The sequence below is a fragment of the Anabrus simplex genome, chromosome 7 (assembly GCF_040414725.1).
Source record: "Anabrus simplex isolate iqAnaSimp1 chromosome 7, ASM4041472v1, whole genome shotgun sequence".
Lineage (NCBI taxonomy): Eukaryota > Metazoa > Arthropoda > Insecta > Orthoptera > Tettigoniidae > Anabrus > Anabrus simplex.
In genome coordinates, this window is record NC_090271.1 from 263,570,997 (window position 1) to 263,588,057 (window position 17,061).

At 38.2% G+C, this 17,061-nt stretch overlaps 1 protein-coding gene across 3 annotated transcripts in view; it reads right to left on the reverse strand.

Moving 5' to 3' along the window:
* Dp (transcription factor Dp) overlaps window positions 1–17,061 on the reverse strand; it is a 311,515-nt gene that overhangs the window by 126,703 nt on the left and 167,751 nt on the right. For all 3 annotated transcript variants that reach the window (XM_067151669.2, XM_067151668.2, XM_067151670.2), the window contains one exon: window positions 5,570–5,645. In XM_067151669.2, the coding sequence (XP_067007770.1) occupies window positions 5,570–5,645 (76 nt within the window). The remainder of the gene's footprint in view (window positions 1–5,569; window positions 5,646–17,061) is intronic.

Here is a 17,061-nt window from a genome sequence, read left to right on the forward strand (position 1 = left end):
TATGAGACTTACCTCTCATTTCACAACAGTTAGTCTGAAGCACACTCAACAATGGACCACACACCTCATGCTGTATTGAGAGGTAAGTCTCATATAACCTATGCCATCTAACTAACACATTCTCTCATTCAATTCATTAATTTAATTTTATCTAATTTATCAGGTTATCTTCATGGGCACCGCAATGAATCGCAAAAATTTTATACCAGACACAATGTATCTGTGTTAACCACATCTTCATGTGCTGTCGTGACAATGTCCAACAACATTTCAGCAAGATTTAACAAGCACCATGAGAGCATCTCATTTATTATTTTGATTGAAGATGAAACAACATCTAACAGTTCCCTGTCAGCTAGTGGTTATTTACAGCAGTGTCCAATGGATTACATATAGCTAACACCACACATATAGATTTGATGACAAACTACAGGATCAACATTTACCAGTTCCTATTGAAATGATCAGCACTATTAGAACTAACAGTTCTGTGTATATAAATTAATACTTAATACTTGAAATTATTCTTAATGATGAACATACTCAAGATGTTAGAACCTAGTTCATTTTCAAATTTATTCATATTCCATCCCAGTTTTTAATGTCACTTTGTATATATATTTGTTTTCATTTGTTTTTATGTCAATTGTGTGCATGTACATTTGTTTAGTTATTAGGAGTTTTACATTAAGGCTGAAGATGGCCAGCCCAAGCCGAAACTAGTCCCTAATTAATGTAATTTAGAATATTACATATTATAGTATTGAAAGGTGGACCATTACTACATTAATTTAATAATTACATTGTACTTGCAATTCAATACGGATCAGAACCATGAAGTTTATAACCTATGACTAACCTTTAAACCAAAAAGCTTTATGGCCATTGTGATGGATAGTTTGCCTGGGAATCTAATATCATCCATAGCTTTCATTGTGGTGTTCACTCTGTTGGTTAGGTGTAAGCTGAAATTGTTACCTTTAGTCTGGAAAGTCACTCCTAAATATTTGAAATTAACAACTGCTTTGAGTTGATTCTTCCATGTAGAAAAAGGCTTGTTTTCCTCTTTTCCTGAAAGTCATGGAGACAAGAGTTGTCTTAATTTTCATCTCATTGCACTGTGCCTATTTTGTCAGGTCGTCAGAAACTGCCTGGAGTTGCTTGTGCGAGGTTGACATCAGTGCCATGTCGTCCATGTACATCAGTCTCATTGTGTCATCCCTTGTTATTGTCGTAATGTCTGCTGTAGCAACAATGAAGAGGAGTGGACTGAGTGGGTCACCTTGTAGAATGCCCGATTGTTCTATCAGCTCGGATGTAATGATGCTGTTGTCAGTCTGTATGTAGTTTCTCTTCATTATGTCTTTGATGATAGGTAGCACGTAACGGTGTTGTCTGATCATTCCCTCCAATTTGTTTATTAGAACTGTTCTGCTGATTGTGTCGAAAGCCTTAGTATGATCTATGAATATGGCATGAAGTTTTCCTGTCTCTACTGCTAGCGCTGCTTTGATGTCATCCTGGAAGCAGTGTGTGGAACGGATGACAAACCTACCCCTCCTAAAACCAATTTAGGCATCTGACAGTTTACTGGCCACTGTTTCAGTCAGTCCTTTATACACAAGGGTCGTCAAAATATTTAGAAGCGTGCATTCTAATGCAATGCCTCTGTAGCTATTTGGGTCCGCCATGTCACCTTTGCCCTTATAGAACATTTTCACTGTAGACTTTTTCCAGGACTGAAGTATCTGTTAGTTAGGTGTAAGCCAAAAATGTTCAATTAGCTTCAACCAGGCAGCGCTTCTGCCTCTATATTATTCTAGCTCCGTGGTTCCACAAGGAATGTTCTGGTAGAAGTGCAGGTGATTTTGCCGTTCTCAAAAAGCCCAGCTACTCACTAATGTGGATGTGTGCTGACTGCAAAGAAGACATTACTAAGTTGAAAAACTGAAATAATGAACTGAAAGCAATACGGACAAATTTAAAGAAGGTGAAACAGATGCTAAAGGAAACTGTAACTAAGGAGATTGACAAAGCTCTAAGAAACAGGACCTATAAAGGCGTTATCAGAGGTTCCCACTTATCATGAATCGGAAAAGAGGGAAGAGGGAAAGTAGACAAGAGGTCCAGCACTGAAACCTCCCTAGGTACACTACTGAGACTCATGTAACTGAGGATACCAGGCCTGTGAGAAATAAACCACGATCATACTCAAAAGGTCTTTAGTGAGTCCCAAACCTCAACCAGCTCGTAGGAGAAAATTATAAATGAGTACAACAAGATCGAACCAGAAGAGACCTAAAAAACAGAAGAGTATCCGTAGAGGGAAACTATGAGGAATCAATGTAGGCTTAAAATAGACATCACAGGCACAGAAGAAGCAAAGGGAGGTAGCAGTTTAAAAGCGACTGAGTGGATGGCTTGTCTATGCATAGGAAAACTGCGCTCAACAACCAACAGAGAGGATGTCCTTGCCTTTCTATGAGATGGGGGGATAACTGGTTCAATTGAGTGTGAACAGTTGAAGACATCTCGTGAGAACAAAGCACGAGTGATATTACAAGCTTCTAGTCGTGCTTCAACACTTCCAAACCCTTCACCAAAAAGATGGGTTAGAAACCCAACATAGTCGACCCGAACAATGTCACAATCCAAACATTTACACAAGGCTTGCCTATGTCAATGCATTTAATAATAATAATAATAATAATAATAATAATAATAATAATAATAATAATAATAATAATAATAATAATAATAATAATAATACAAGGGGGATCAAATATAAACAGGATTTTATTTTTTATTTAAATTCATTTATTGAAAAACACAAGGCAATTATAATTTATTTTTTCACCTAGTTTCCTGCTTTGGGAATGCATTTGTCCCAGCATATGGGCGGCTTTTTGATGCCGTCATCGTAAAAAGAACAGGGTCGTGTCACCAGCCAGTTGCGCACAAAGTCTTCCTCACTCTCGTCATTTTCATTTCATTGTCCTCCTACAGCCTTTTTAAGCGGTGCGAACAAATGGAAATCACAGGGTGATAAGTCCGGGTTGTAAGGTGAATGATCAAGTGTAATCCAGTGCATTTCCCGTAGGTTGGAGACAGGGCTGCAGTATGGGGCCGAACATTGCTGTGGAGGAGGATGACCTGTTGAATCGGTTGGTTTCTTCTTTTGCGGCGATATGCAACCCTCGTCTTGTTCAACAGCTTGCAGTAGTAAGCAGCATTGATTGTGCGTCGCTCATGTAAGAAAAAAAAAAAAAAAAAAATCAAAATTCCTCACCGATCAAAAAGACGGTACTTGGAGGTACTAAAATACATCAGCCTCGTGTTGGTAGATTCACCTACACTTGAAAGAACTCTTGTGGGATAAAATTCCGCCACCTTAGAATCTCCGAAAACTGTAAAAGTACAGGAATGTAAAACCAATAATATTATTAAGAATTGGTTTTATTTTGTTAAAACAACGACAAAAGGTGAAGCAAAGAGATCAAAAGATGAATAGCACTTGCCAAGCAGAAATTTAGCAATAAGAGAAATCAGTGCAAATTTATAAGTACTTCAAGTACATATCTGATCTACGACTTTTACATAATTTTTGGATCTATCAACACGCAGTGCTAATTTCTAAAATTATCCAGTGCCTCATAAATTGCAAATGAACTCTCCAAGTACTTACTCCGCATTACATTTAAGTGCGTATTTGATTCTTCTTCACACATAGTGCTCTCTAACATATATGTCTTAATAACATATTTGATCTAAGACTTCTTGATAGACACGCACTACTGATACTTAAAATTATACAGTGCCTCATAAAATATAACTAAAAATATGTATTTGACTTTCGACTTCTACATAACTTTGAAATCTCAATGCACAGTGCTCCCTTATGTGTTATAGTGCTCCATAAAATGCACCTGACAGCATCATCTAAACTTCATTTTTACCTGTGCATCTTATTTGTGTTTTTTGGCTACATTTCAATGCACAGGGCTCCTTAAAGATTTTAGTGCTTCACTAGCAGAAACAAAACAGAATTATTCGAACTTTGCATTTTATTTTTCTATGTATTGTTTTACACTTATTTGTGTAATTGGCTGATGATGACCATGAATACTGATCGAAACCAATACCATTTTTAATTAAATAGGAATTTAAACTTACATTTCTTATTTTAATAGTATTAAAAGGTGGAACTGTTATATACCTTCTTTTAACTTAATAACGAACTCACTTCACTACGTAACAATATGAAATTCTTATCTCTTAACTGTGTACAAACACAAGTCATCTGTTAGGTTGTGGGATTTTGTCTTTGCACATATTAGTTTGTGGTGGAAGCCATGCATCACATTTAAGTGATTAGAAAACTGCAAACACAAAAGAAACTGCTAAAAAGAAACTGTCTGAGCATATGCGACAAAGTGAAGTAAAGTGCTACCCTTGCTCACACATAGTCCCAGAGAGAATAATTACTCTAATAGTTTAGAGTCCACTGGTAGAATGATCACGACTTGTAATATGCCTGAGATGTCCGCTCCTATTCCATAGTGGTGTATCCTGACTCTCAAACCCCCTATAAGTCATTGCACCTGGTTCATGAAGCAGAGTGACTACAGAAAGTCACAGCATGAACTAAACAAACATTTTATTGAAATTTAATACTCAACCACAATAAAGTAGATGGTACAAATGTTTGCCTTTTTATCACTATGCTACATCTTACTAAGAAAGTTGCCGGTCCTCATTAAATTAACACATTACGAAAGTGTCCTTTTTGGATTGTAATTTTTGAAATCTGGAAAACAGTTTGATTTTTATACCTTGTCAAACTCTCTCACGAGCACAAATTGCAATGTGTTACGATAGGAGAACATGCAGGTCACAAATAGGAACTTGCGGTTCTGCTGTCGAACATGTTGCAGGAGGTTTTGATAGAGATTGTACAAGCGATGACAGAACCCTTTTATAAGAATACACATTCAAATGTAATCCTCCTCCAATGTTTTACTCTGTTATTCTCACAGCATACAACACGCTCATATTTTGGTCATGAAGTGCCACCTCACAGATATCTTCAGGTTTCTGAAAGTTCCAAGATCAGTTATCAGAAGATAAAACAGTCTTGTTGGAAAACAATGAAAGATTTGGTCTACCTCTTCACAACACATAATTTAATGGCAATTCATAAAATTTATCATTGTGCAGGTTCCGTACATCTTAATTCAAACATAGATTTGTACAGATTTAATGTTGAAAACTTAGTGGCAATGTATATTTGAAATTATCAGCAATATGATATGATATTTAAATACATATAAAGAGAAACATTATTCCTGGTAGGTCCAGCAACAGATATATAGCTCTGATTGCAAGGAAATTATTCAAATGCATAGTAGTTTTTTCAGAGAACATAGTTAAGCAAGATTTACTGTTGAGAATGAACACTCCCTAATTATGCTAATCATCCTCCAATCCCCCTACCACAGAATGCCATAGTAATTAAGAGTACAGAAGACTTTATTAAAATTGAAAATTTATATGTTCTATTAGGACTTACTCTGTGCAGTGGCCTTAGGACTTTGTAGGCTAAGGGCCCGCAGTACTTGTGGACCTGACGTGAGAACAGTGGCACCCTAAAAAAGAATAAACAGGAGCTTTAAACAACATGTGATGCGATATGATACTTAACAAATATTCACTATAGGCTTATACTAATGTTTTTTAATTGTTAAAATACCATCTCTACCAGACGAGTTGGCCGTGTGGTTGGGAAAGATAGCGGGTTTGAATCCCACTGTCGGCAGCCCTGAAGATGGTTTTCTGTGGTTTACCATTTCCACACCAGACACAGATAGGTATTATGGCAACAATGGGATAGGAAAGGGCTAGGAAAAGGAAGGAAGCGACTGTGGCCTTTTGGTACAGCCCCAGCATTTGAAGGGTGTGAAAACAGGAAACCATCTTTAGGGCTACCGACACAGGGGTTGGAACCCCACTTTCAAATTAACCTAATATGTACTATTCAATTTCATGAATAAAAAGGTGTTTTCAATTCAAATGCATGAAGATAATATTGAAAAGTGGCTTAGTTGTTCTGGTAATATGCTGCATCCTTTTATCTGGCTCGCTGACATATAGTGCTTCCTAACGGAAGTTTATTTCTATAATCTCCATACCTAATTTTTCCCCCGAATGCTGTGTAGATTTTACAAATAAACTGCAATGTTCACCGACTCATTAAACAAAATCAATGAGGTCAATAATTATCATCACTGTCTAAAGGCAATGCCTTGTCTAATGTTGTCTGTCCTCAGCTCCTAGTTTTGTTTCATAATAGGGACCATAATGAACACTGTGCCAAGACTTGATGGAATTTTTTCCTCGGTTGTCCTCACCCTTCTTCTTGGTGGTTTCCCCCTCCAGCAGATTGGTAAGAAAGGTATTTTGTCGCAAGATGTAGATAGTGAAATTAGCTCTTCTTCCTTGTATCGTTAGCATCAGTTCTCTCTTCCCTTGAATTTCTTGCAGAACGCTTTTCTTTATTCTCTTTTCAGTCCATTTAATCCGTAGGGTTTGTCTCCAGACCAACATCTCAAACGCTTTTCCTGCCATTTCCAATCCTAATCTCTGATTGTCCAAGATTCACAGTCATACAATAGCATACTTCATACAAAAGAAATCACAAATTTCTTCCTAGTTCCAAAATCTAAATTTGCACCGATTGATCTCTTTGCTGCTCCTTTTGTCATCACTGTTCTTTTAACAAAATAAAACCAATTCTTAATGTTATTGGTTTTACATTCCAGTACTTTTACAGTTTTCAGAGATTCTAAGGTGCCGGAATTTTATCCCATAAGAGTCTTTTCAAGTGGAGGTGAATATCAACACGGGTCTGATGTATTTTAGCACCTCCAAATAGCACCGGACTGAGGCTGGATCGAACTTGCCAACTTAGGCTTAGAAAGCCAGCACCTTGAGCTTAGCTTAGCCACTCAGCCCACACAACCAATTCTTGTTCGTTTGCTAACTACTGTACGTAGCGATCGACAGAAAAATTTCAAACCCCCAAGTACAGCCAAAATTGATAGAAAGCATCTCATTATAACAGCATAGAATAGAAAATAAACAGAATGGAAAACTGAAGGCGGCTTCTTTGATCTAGCAAGCCAAACCCAGCAATGGTCGCCATTATAAAACAGAACAAATGCAAGGCAGATGCCAGTTGAAGCACTTCCAGGTAATCTAGAAATTTAAAACTTGATACCAGAGAACCTCATATCACCACAATCTCCAGTAAATTTTAAACTTTCCGAAACTCTGAGAGCTCTAACTGGTGAGAGTTGGGGGTAGGAAATTAAAGTCCAGAGGCAAAAAATCCCAAGTTTGCAAGTATACATATTTTTTTGCGAGTATGAAAGTTTCTGGAAAGTATGTACGTACGTTCAGTCCGTCAGCGATGCCGCTGGTGGGATCCTCAACAGCTCTGCCATCAGCTGTCATAGATGGCCTAGGTATCACTGAAGAGGCATACTAGGGAAATGAGGAGTGAGGTAGTTTCCCGTTGCTTTCCTCACCGAGCCAGAGTTGCTATTACATATCAGTCTGCCAAGCCCACTGATATGCATACACCAACCGACCCTATGAGCAACATTTTCACACCATTCATAGCAGGGACTGGCTGCATAAGGATTGGCATTAATAGCATCGCTCATACCTCAGTCACTTTCATATTGTCAAAGCCAAGGATAAGACAGAGACAGATCTATGAAAGTAACATAATTGCTCTAGCCTATACCAGAAGACATAGTGCACTGTAAACACTAGGTCCTGCCAGCAAAGGCGGTTCTGGAAAGTACAAATTAAATTTTAACACCAAACCCCGAGAAAGTGTAATTTCTCAAGATATTAAGGAAGTAATGGAGCTATTGGAAGTCGTGTGTGTAGCAATGTATATTATTATTATTATTATTATTCTTTCTTCTTCTTTCCGATGAGGCCTGCTAAGGACCACGTGCCAATTTCAATTAAGTTCTTCATAGTTTGTTGTTTTATCTTCCACTCCTTCCAATATTCTTTCATAGTTTCACTATGCTGTTTCCTTCTGTCCTCAGACCATTTCGCACCAGGCTTCTTGTTCAATCTTCCTTGGAATCCTTCCATACTTACTACCCTCTTTCTAAAAGTTTCTCTGTCCATAGTTTCTTCTTCTCTTATATTATTTTTTTCTAAATCTTTCTTTACTTCTTGAATCCAGCTAGTTGTTGCCTTTTTGTCACAAAGGTACTTGAAAATCCTTTTTGTTAATCTGGAATCATCCATTCTGTAAGTATGTCCAAAAAATTGCAATTTCCTTTTTCTTATTGTTTTTGTTATATTTTCTATGTTCATGTACATTTCATCATTAGATCTTAATTTCCATACCTCTGTTGTTTTCACAGGGCCTAAGATTTTTCTCATGATTCTCCTTTCTAGTACATCAAGTTTATCTAATCTATAATTTAGTACCAGGCATTAACTTGCATATAAGCATTCCAGTTTCTGTAGTGTAGTGCCTTATTTTAAGATTTTTAGATAGACACTTTTTGTTATAAAAATTCTTTGTGATACCATATGCTCTTTCCATCTTGTGTACCCTTTCTTCTACTGCAGCTTTGTCTAAACCATTTCCTTGAATTATATCTCCCAGATATTTGAATTTTGTTAACTCTTTCTACTGGACCAATATTTGTTGCCGAAAATTTTGGAGCATTCTTGATGTTTGTAATAAATTTTGTTTTTTCTATGGACTTTCTCAAACCTGTCTTGTGGCTATTTCTTCCAAGAGATTGATTTGTGTTGTTGCACTTGATAGGTTTTCTGAGAAAATAGCAAAATCGTCTGCAAATGCTAGGCAATTTATTTCAATGCCTTTGTTCTTTCTCCCCAAAGTTACTGGCAAACATTATTATTATTTACTATTTGAATTATTTGATCCGAGAGAGTACTACCGTATTACTGACATGATTTTTAAGCACCTTGTTGTGGGCAAATGTAGGTATAGTTTGCACAAACTTCTATGTATTCACTATTTGAATGATTTGATCCAGGAAAGTGCTGTTACCATTTTTTTCTGACAGGAGTTTTAAGCACCTTGTTGTGGGCAAATGTAGTACAGTTTGCACAAACGTATAATCATGCATGAAGACTTTTTGAAATCTGAAAAACTTTTCTTTATTTGTGTTAGAATTATTTTTGCGATTAAGTACTGAGCGCCATCAACTGCCGCCTTCTTACAGACATTCACTGTGAGGTGTGCAGAATCTATATATATATATATAACTATCAATTACCCGCGGCTTCGCTCGCATGGATTTTGTAATTTTATAAAAGTAATAGTTCCTCGGTACCATTGCCTTCATGATGTACAGGCCATACTGTAGCTCCAATAATGTCACGCAAAGAGGCGAACTGTTTCCTCCGTCCGAGCCGTGCAATGCAAGGACATGATAGATCTGTACATTGTAATTATGAAATTTTAACAAATGTTACATTAATATAACAGGAGAGATCATTAATACCTGTAATCGCATCATATCTCTTAAGTTAGGTCCATGTAATTTTAGGAAGTAGGTTTGAAGAGTGATCCACGCGGTCAAAGCTTGAGGGTTTTACTCGTAAATATACCCAACGAATAATTATTATGTATTAATAAAAAGATGGAGATGTATCTCTAGATAGCCATAAATACAGTAGCTTTCTTGGTTTCTTTTGACACTTCTGGCACTATCCTTCGAAGACTGACACCCTTTCTTCCACACAAATATTTGTATCATTTTTTGTTTAGGAATAGTCCATGTTTTCTCAAATATTAATTCACTGGCCAGGAAGATCTGTTAGTTATTTCCCTCATTCACAGAAGTTCCTGAGGAATAATTCATTAATGGTTAAGTATTAATTTCTTAATTATTAAGTTGCACTGCTTGTAACAACTAAATGTTATCTACCAGCAATAGCTTGTTTTTTATATTTTAAATAGTATGCATAAAAAAGCTAAGCTCGTTTAACAGAAGGTTAGGTTTTATAAACTGCATTTAGTTGTATATTTAGAGTGGGTTTTTGCTTTTATTCGCATTAATCTTGGGGAGGAAAGGCAGCGCATACTACACATTAACCCAAGAAATAACCATATGAAGGTTCACTTGGTTACTGACCATTTATATTACTTTCATGCTTTTTTCTGTATCAACAATAAAATGACCTGCTATAAAGCTATGCAACAAGAAAGTCAAAAGCAAACTCACCGTCAGCTCGGGAAATAGAGTAAAACATACTCCTGTATTCTTCGTAACATGTACATTTTCGGTTTGGATTTTTGTTTTTCATAAAGGTATCCTGTTCTCATACGAAGAAAATGAAATTAGTGTATATTTATTTGTATAGCTGTATTTTGGCCAGGGTACGCACAACTTTGTAGCATTGTGGCAACTGCAAACTTTCACGCACTGCATTTAAATTCTCAACACATTATAGTTCCACAAAAACCTGCTATACGATAACAATTCAATGAATAAATTCCACGAGATGTATCATGTCCCTTGAATTTACATTACTCATCGCGTGAAGATGACATACGCAACCTAAACTATGAGGTCTCATTATCCTAATACAAGCTGGTTACGTAATTCCTGATGTGATAAATTTAGAAAACAAACATGCAGTATACTGAAATATAAAGTTCAGTTTTTTTAGTATTGCCTTTTGGGGCCAAGATTACCATGCAACACAGAACTGTAAATGTGAGAAACAGTCTTCTAAAAATAAAAATAAAAAAAAGAGAGATTCCAAATACCTATTTCCACGTCTGTAATATCTTCAGTTTTTGAAATATATGGGTCCCCATAAAAATAATTCAACCCCCTTACCAGTCCTTCCCCCACCCAAGTGGAATATCCGAAAACAAAAAAATTCGTGTTTCTATATTTTTCAAGGTTTCAAGTACCAATTTTCACGTCTGTAACATCCACCGAGGTAGACACCTCATTTGCAAATAAAGAGATTATAATTTTTTTAAAAAATATAAGTATCCTTATAAAAAACAGTTCAATTCTTTTCACTTCCTTTCACCCCGGGTAAGTGCCTTTTCCGAAAACAAAAGTATACACTTTCCTGTATTTTTAAAGGACTTTCCGAATACCAAGTTTCATGTCTGTAACATGTTAAGTTTTATATATACTGCGGATATAGCGGTACTCATTTTAAAAATTCACTCGCTTTTTAAATTCTTTTCACCCCCTTGAGTGGATTTTCCGAAAACAAAAAATACGTGTTTCTTTATTTTTAAAGGAGATTCCAAATACCAATTTTTACGTCTGTAAACTCAAGTTTTTTTAGATATATACTCATTTAAACAATTCACCTCCTTATCGACGAAATATCCAAAATTCTTCCCTTAGCGAGCACCTACACTCTAATATACAGTGGAGGGCATAAGTATAAACACAGCCTGATATCGACACGAAATTACTACTTGTCCTCTGTACACAGTTCAAATCCCTAAAACATAAACGGAGATGCTTCATCACTAAACACCGTAAACGACACAACGTGAATAAACGGAACTATATTAATGAATTAATTAATTATTTATTTACCATAAACCTTTTGCAGTATCTATGGAAAGCCAGTGGAAAAGGACCAAGCCCCCTACACGTAGTGCCTCTTGACCTTTGAAATAATTACCTAAACCCTAAACTAAAACATCATATACACTATTTACAGATAAAGTAACAAAGTATACCCTAATGTATACATATTTCTCATTATACAACCTTTGACTCCCTCGTTCATTCTTCCACATATTCACATGCATTTTCTCGCGGTACGTGCGAACATAACATAGCCGCGCTGAACGAGCAAAGAAACCTAGTTTGTAGGACTCAGTTCGCGCAAAGGGGGGTATAAGACCACCCCTTTGCCTCTGCGGACGGAGCTGTAGGATAAGGAGAGTCGAGGGAACGGCGAAATGTGAATGGCCCCTGTGAGGGACTTGTGTAAGAAGGTGACGTCGCTTTGTTTACACAAGGAGGCGATTGACGGGAGGGAAGGCAGGCAGCTGTTCTTGTTAATTAGTCGTTCAGCGCGACATTGGATTCCTTCTAGTTTGTGAAGGTTAGCTGCGGTGGTAGGGTGCCAGACAGGCAGACCATACGTTAGAATAGGTCTCACTAGTGTCAGGTAAGCCGTCCGTATAGCATTCGACTTGCACCCACGGAGGCTTCTGTGTATAAAACCGTGCACCCTGGCAGCTTTGCATCTCACAAAGTACGTCATTAGCCTGGATTAATCCAGTAACGTAAGTATTCATACACATGGCTTGTCCTACTGTACAGGCAGTGGATACGTCCCCCGCCCTATTCAGAGCCCAGCAGTTTAGAGTCGATGAGCAGGGTGCAAGACCAAGGAAACTACGGTTGCTTAGAAAGATATCATGGTACGGCTTTATAATCAAAATAAATAGTATCCTGAAATCGCAAATGTAATATGTAGAATCCATGCTACTGTCCAAAGTGCCATACAGCGATTTTAAACAAACATAACCCTTGTGAATAACAAAAGGCCAGGCCGACCATACAAAATGACGACTCGAGAAAGGAGGATGGTAGGGAAAAGTCACGAAGAATCCGATGATAAGTGCGACAGAAATAAAAGCCCATGTAGAAGAATATTATGGTAAACAAGTCACAAGTAGAACCATCAGAAGAATCCTTAATTGCGCGGAGTAGGCTACAACGCTAGGGTCCCCGGAAAGAAACCCTACAATAGTAAGAAAAATCAAGTGGATTGCAGTTTGCCAATGAATATGTAGAAAAAGATACTGGATTTTGGGACAGAGTTTTATTTAGTGACGAAAATAGATTTAATATATTTCACAACGACGGATGAGTGTTGGTCTGGAGGAAGCCTAATAGGCCTACTGAGCTGGACATAAAGCATATCCAGGCTAATATGAAGCATGGAGGAGGTGGAGCAATGGAATATGGCTGCATGGCAGCTTCAGGTGTAAGAGAACTAGTCACCATTGATGGAATTATGGACAGATGTGGTTACAAAGTAATGAAGGAAAATTTGGAGAGAAATGTCGACAAACTGGGCAATGGGAATAATTTCTATTTCCAGCAAGATAATGACTCCAAACATACTGCGGAAATTGTCCGTCTCTCGCAGCTCTATCATACACCACACACCCTGAAAACCCCAGCTCAGTCCCGACCTCCCAGTCGATCATTTGTGGAATGAACTGGGAAAAGAGTAAGGAAGCATGATATTACCAGCAAAGAAAGGTTAATGGAAGTGTTACTACAAGAATGGAACGCAACTGGTTCCGAAATAATAAGGAAATGGGTATATTCCATGCCAAAACGGCTTACACAAGTCATCCATAACGAAGGAATGGATGTCAAGTATTAAGAAACGATTCGGTAGAGATGTTACTTATAGAAACAACACAGGCCTACTTTTGATCTTGTATGAATACTTATGTCCTACGCAAAAATGATATTCCAATGAGTTGTAATTTTTTATTAGTAAGGAGTCATTTTGTGTTTATTTTCCGTAAGTTTAAATCAGTGGCGAATTGCCCATACATGCGATTGATGCGTTACGTCCCTTGTTCATGTTTTAATGGAAGTGGGTTATATAAAAATTCAAATACACAATTTTATTATCGAAAGAAATGAGCGTGACTACCTAGTGATTGCTACTAATTGCCAAACTACTCCAGAGATGCCAGCATGAGAGGTGATACTCCCACGTGGCGGATAGGGGGGTCCTAACCGGCTTTGCCGGCGGACTTGAGGGAAATAAAATACCTCTCGCGGACCAAACACACTAACCCCTGTGGGTGGGGGACGCAGATGAAGAATACACCCACGGTATCCCCTACCTGTCGTAAGAGGCGACTAAAAGGGGCCCAAGGTGCTCTCAACTTGCGAGTGTGGATTGGCGACCACGGGCCTTAGCTGAGTCTTGGCATTGCTTCCACTTACCTGTGCTAGGCTCCTCACTTACGTCTATCCTGTCCGACCTCCCGTGGTCAACTCTTGTTCTTTTCTTACACCGACGGTATTAGAACATTCGAGGCCTAGGGAGTGTTTCATTTTCATGCCCTTCTCTCCCCTCCCCCCCCCCTTGCTTCGCCTGCGTAGTGGTGGCGTGCCACATGCGACCCGTGCCACTAGCGACCGCATAATCTGTAACCGTGCCGGATGCGACCGGCGTTGACAACAAATTGTAATTTGATAAGTTGTGTTATCACCCTAGATAAGGTAAGCTAAACGAAGTGCAATGCCATTTCAATAAGTCCTATAGGCACCGTGCGCGTCGCTCTAGCGGCCGGGCGCAGAACAACACGTGAGGCAGACTCCAGACTCGCAGTACCTGTTCTGTTATGATTGAGCGTGTAGTCACTCAGATGATAATGGCACAGAAAAGGAGATCAAGTAAACGCAATTGTTGTGTTGTCAGATGTTCCAATACTTACGCAAATACGGGAAGTGAAGTACAAATTTATTGTTTTCCAAAACGAGCGATAGATGTGGACCGAAGGAGGCGATGGATAATACAAGGAGTTAACCGAACGAAGTAAGTAGGAGGCCTACACATATGTACTGCACATGTTTGCAATAAGTTCAGTTGATCCGATTTAATTTTTAGCACTGATGGATCACTTTGGCAACCTACGACTTACTCAAGAATATGTAGTGCACATTTCATCGGAAACAAAAGATCTAGACACCCATTAAGTCCAGCCTATGTTCCGACAATATTTCCAGATGAATCCAGGAAGAGAAATGTGTAGCTGCGACCCAGCTTACAGCGCTTTCACTGACAACTCAAGCGATTACAAAAGGAAGAATCAGACGGAAAATTTTCAAGTACAGTTTGCCCAAGTAACAAAAGATGCATCTGATTTTCATTGTTCAAACGTCATGTTTCCTTGCTCAATAAATGAAAACGACGTAAATACACAAGCATGTATTCCACTTAATTTCGGTCTGTGAGGGGACATTACGAAACATGATAAAATGTGTGGAACGGAAGACGATCAGGGTCCAGGTTTCCAAGGCTACACTTCCATAAGGAACAATACACAAATGTGTGATTTAACAAGTGTGAACTTCAACGTCTTTGCCTTGCGTTATTACCAAACTGTAACGTTTCTAAATTATGTAAAGAAACCAGATTATTCATTTTCCTAATGAAAATGAAAATCGGACTGTCCTATTCTGCTTTGAGAGTGTTCACAGGACAACAATTTCACGTATTTTTACGACCGCGCTTATGCGACTGGCACTGCGTACGTATTCTGGCCTAGTAAGGAAAGTGTTCAAGAAATAATGTCTCCAGCAATTAAAAGAAATTACGGTAACTGTCGAGTCATTATTGACTGCACGGAATTTAGGGTTGAACAGCCTCTCCAAGTAGATCAAGACATTGTATTTCTATTCTCAATAGAAGAGTTGTACACTTCAAAAGTTTTAATTGCAATCACGCCTAATGGTATGATCGCTTTAAATCTATAGTAAATGTTACGGTGGAAGAGCTAGCGACTCATTCATAACAACCGTCAGTGGTTTACTTTCCTTCAACCTGGCGATGAGGTCATGGCAGATAAAGGATTTAGGCATCAGAACTAACTTATCTGGCCGCGGTATCATAATCATGACACCACCGTTCTTACATGACGGGAGATTAACAGCTGAGGAAGTTGAGAGTACTTACAATATTGCGAGTGTTAGAATTCACGTAGAAAGGTGTATTAAAAGAATCAAAATATACAATATATTACAGAAATTGCCAACAGAACTTTTTCCGCACGTGGATGACATCGTCTATGTGTTGCGTGTTAACGAATTTGCAACCTCATCGAATAACACGAACAACAAATGAACTTCCATAGCATTCTATTGCTTCACTTTCCATTTCACTTCCGTAAGAATGTTCAAAGCAGCTCCCCCTAATTGGAGATTAATTTACAAATGCGAGAGCTAAAGTATCAAAGTTATGTCGCCTAGTTTTGATCCGATTTGCTTTCGTGCTAGCAGATATTCTTATCTTTTTTTTCTTGAAACCATCGAGGGCTTCCTGATTGAGATAGAGTGTCCAGGGATATTTTAATTATATGATCTGTATTAACCTGCACTTTGCGGGTAAAAAACATTTCGTCACTCACAGTGCGAAAGGTGTATTTGTCTGACAAGCGCACGTCGTTAGAGACTTGTAATAGCTGTGTCACAATTTCCTAACATTCTTCTCTCTCCACATCATTCACTACCCTGTCTAACAATAAGGTGACTACGGCTCTGCACGATTGTTTGATTTCAGTACTTGCTTCTGCTCGATGCTTTGTACGAAGACTGCAAGCGATGTTTTTAAAAATATCCTCAGTTAATTCGAAGGGGGAAAGAGATGTCATCAAAGTCTTTTTACCGAACAGTTCTTCTACGCGTTTGCCTTTTCTATATTTTTCTGTTGACATTGTTTTCGGGCTCGGTTTTCCCACTGTTGCGGGCGGTCTGTTTTGGAGGCAACACTTTCATTATTTATATAATACACTACCGCAGCTACGCGTATACAAGTTCTTCTGGCGCCGGCAGGACAGGAACATTTGCTGGTAGAGACATTACGATTCTGGTCAACCTGAACACAAAATAAAAATGCGTACAACTTAGCAAACATGCATCAATTAATCCTTACTAAATAAACTATATAAATTTTTACCTAATTACACCTTGCCTACCTCAAGTTTCACGATATAAGGCGGCAAATTGCCAGACGTTTGTCGGGTGACTTTTCCTGTGATGTATCCGAAACCATTCGAAATTAACTCTTCAACACTGTTCACGTGGCCACTGACAACAAGGTCTCGTCCTTTATAGCATGATGATTCACTTAGATCCCCGAATTGAATTGCTTTAAACCCGCAACTTGTTCGAATGTTACACACGTTGTACTGAGACTCTCGCACTGCGCCTCACCTCTTGTTTCAGAACGGGCCACTATGTAGCGCTA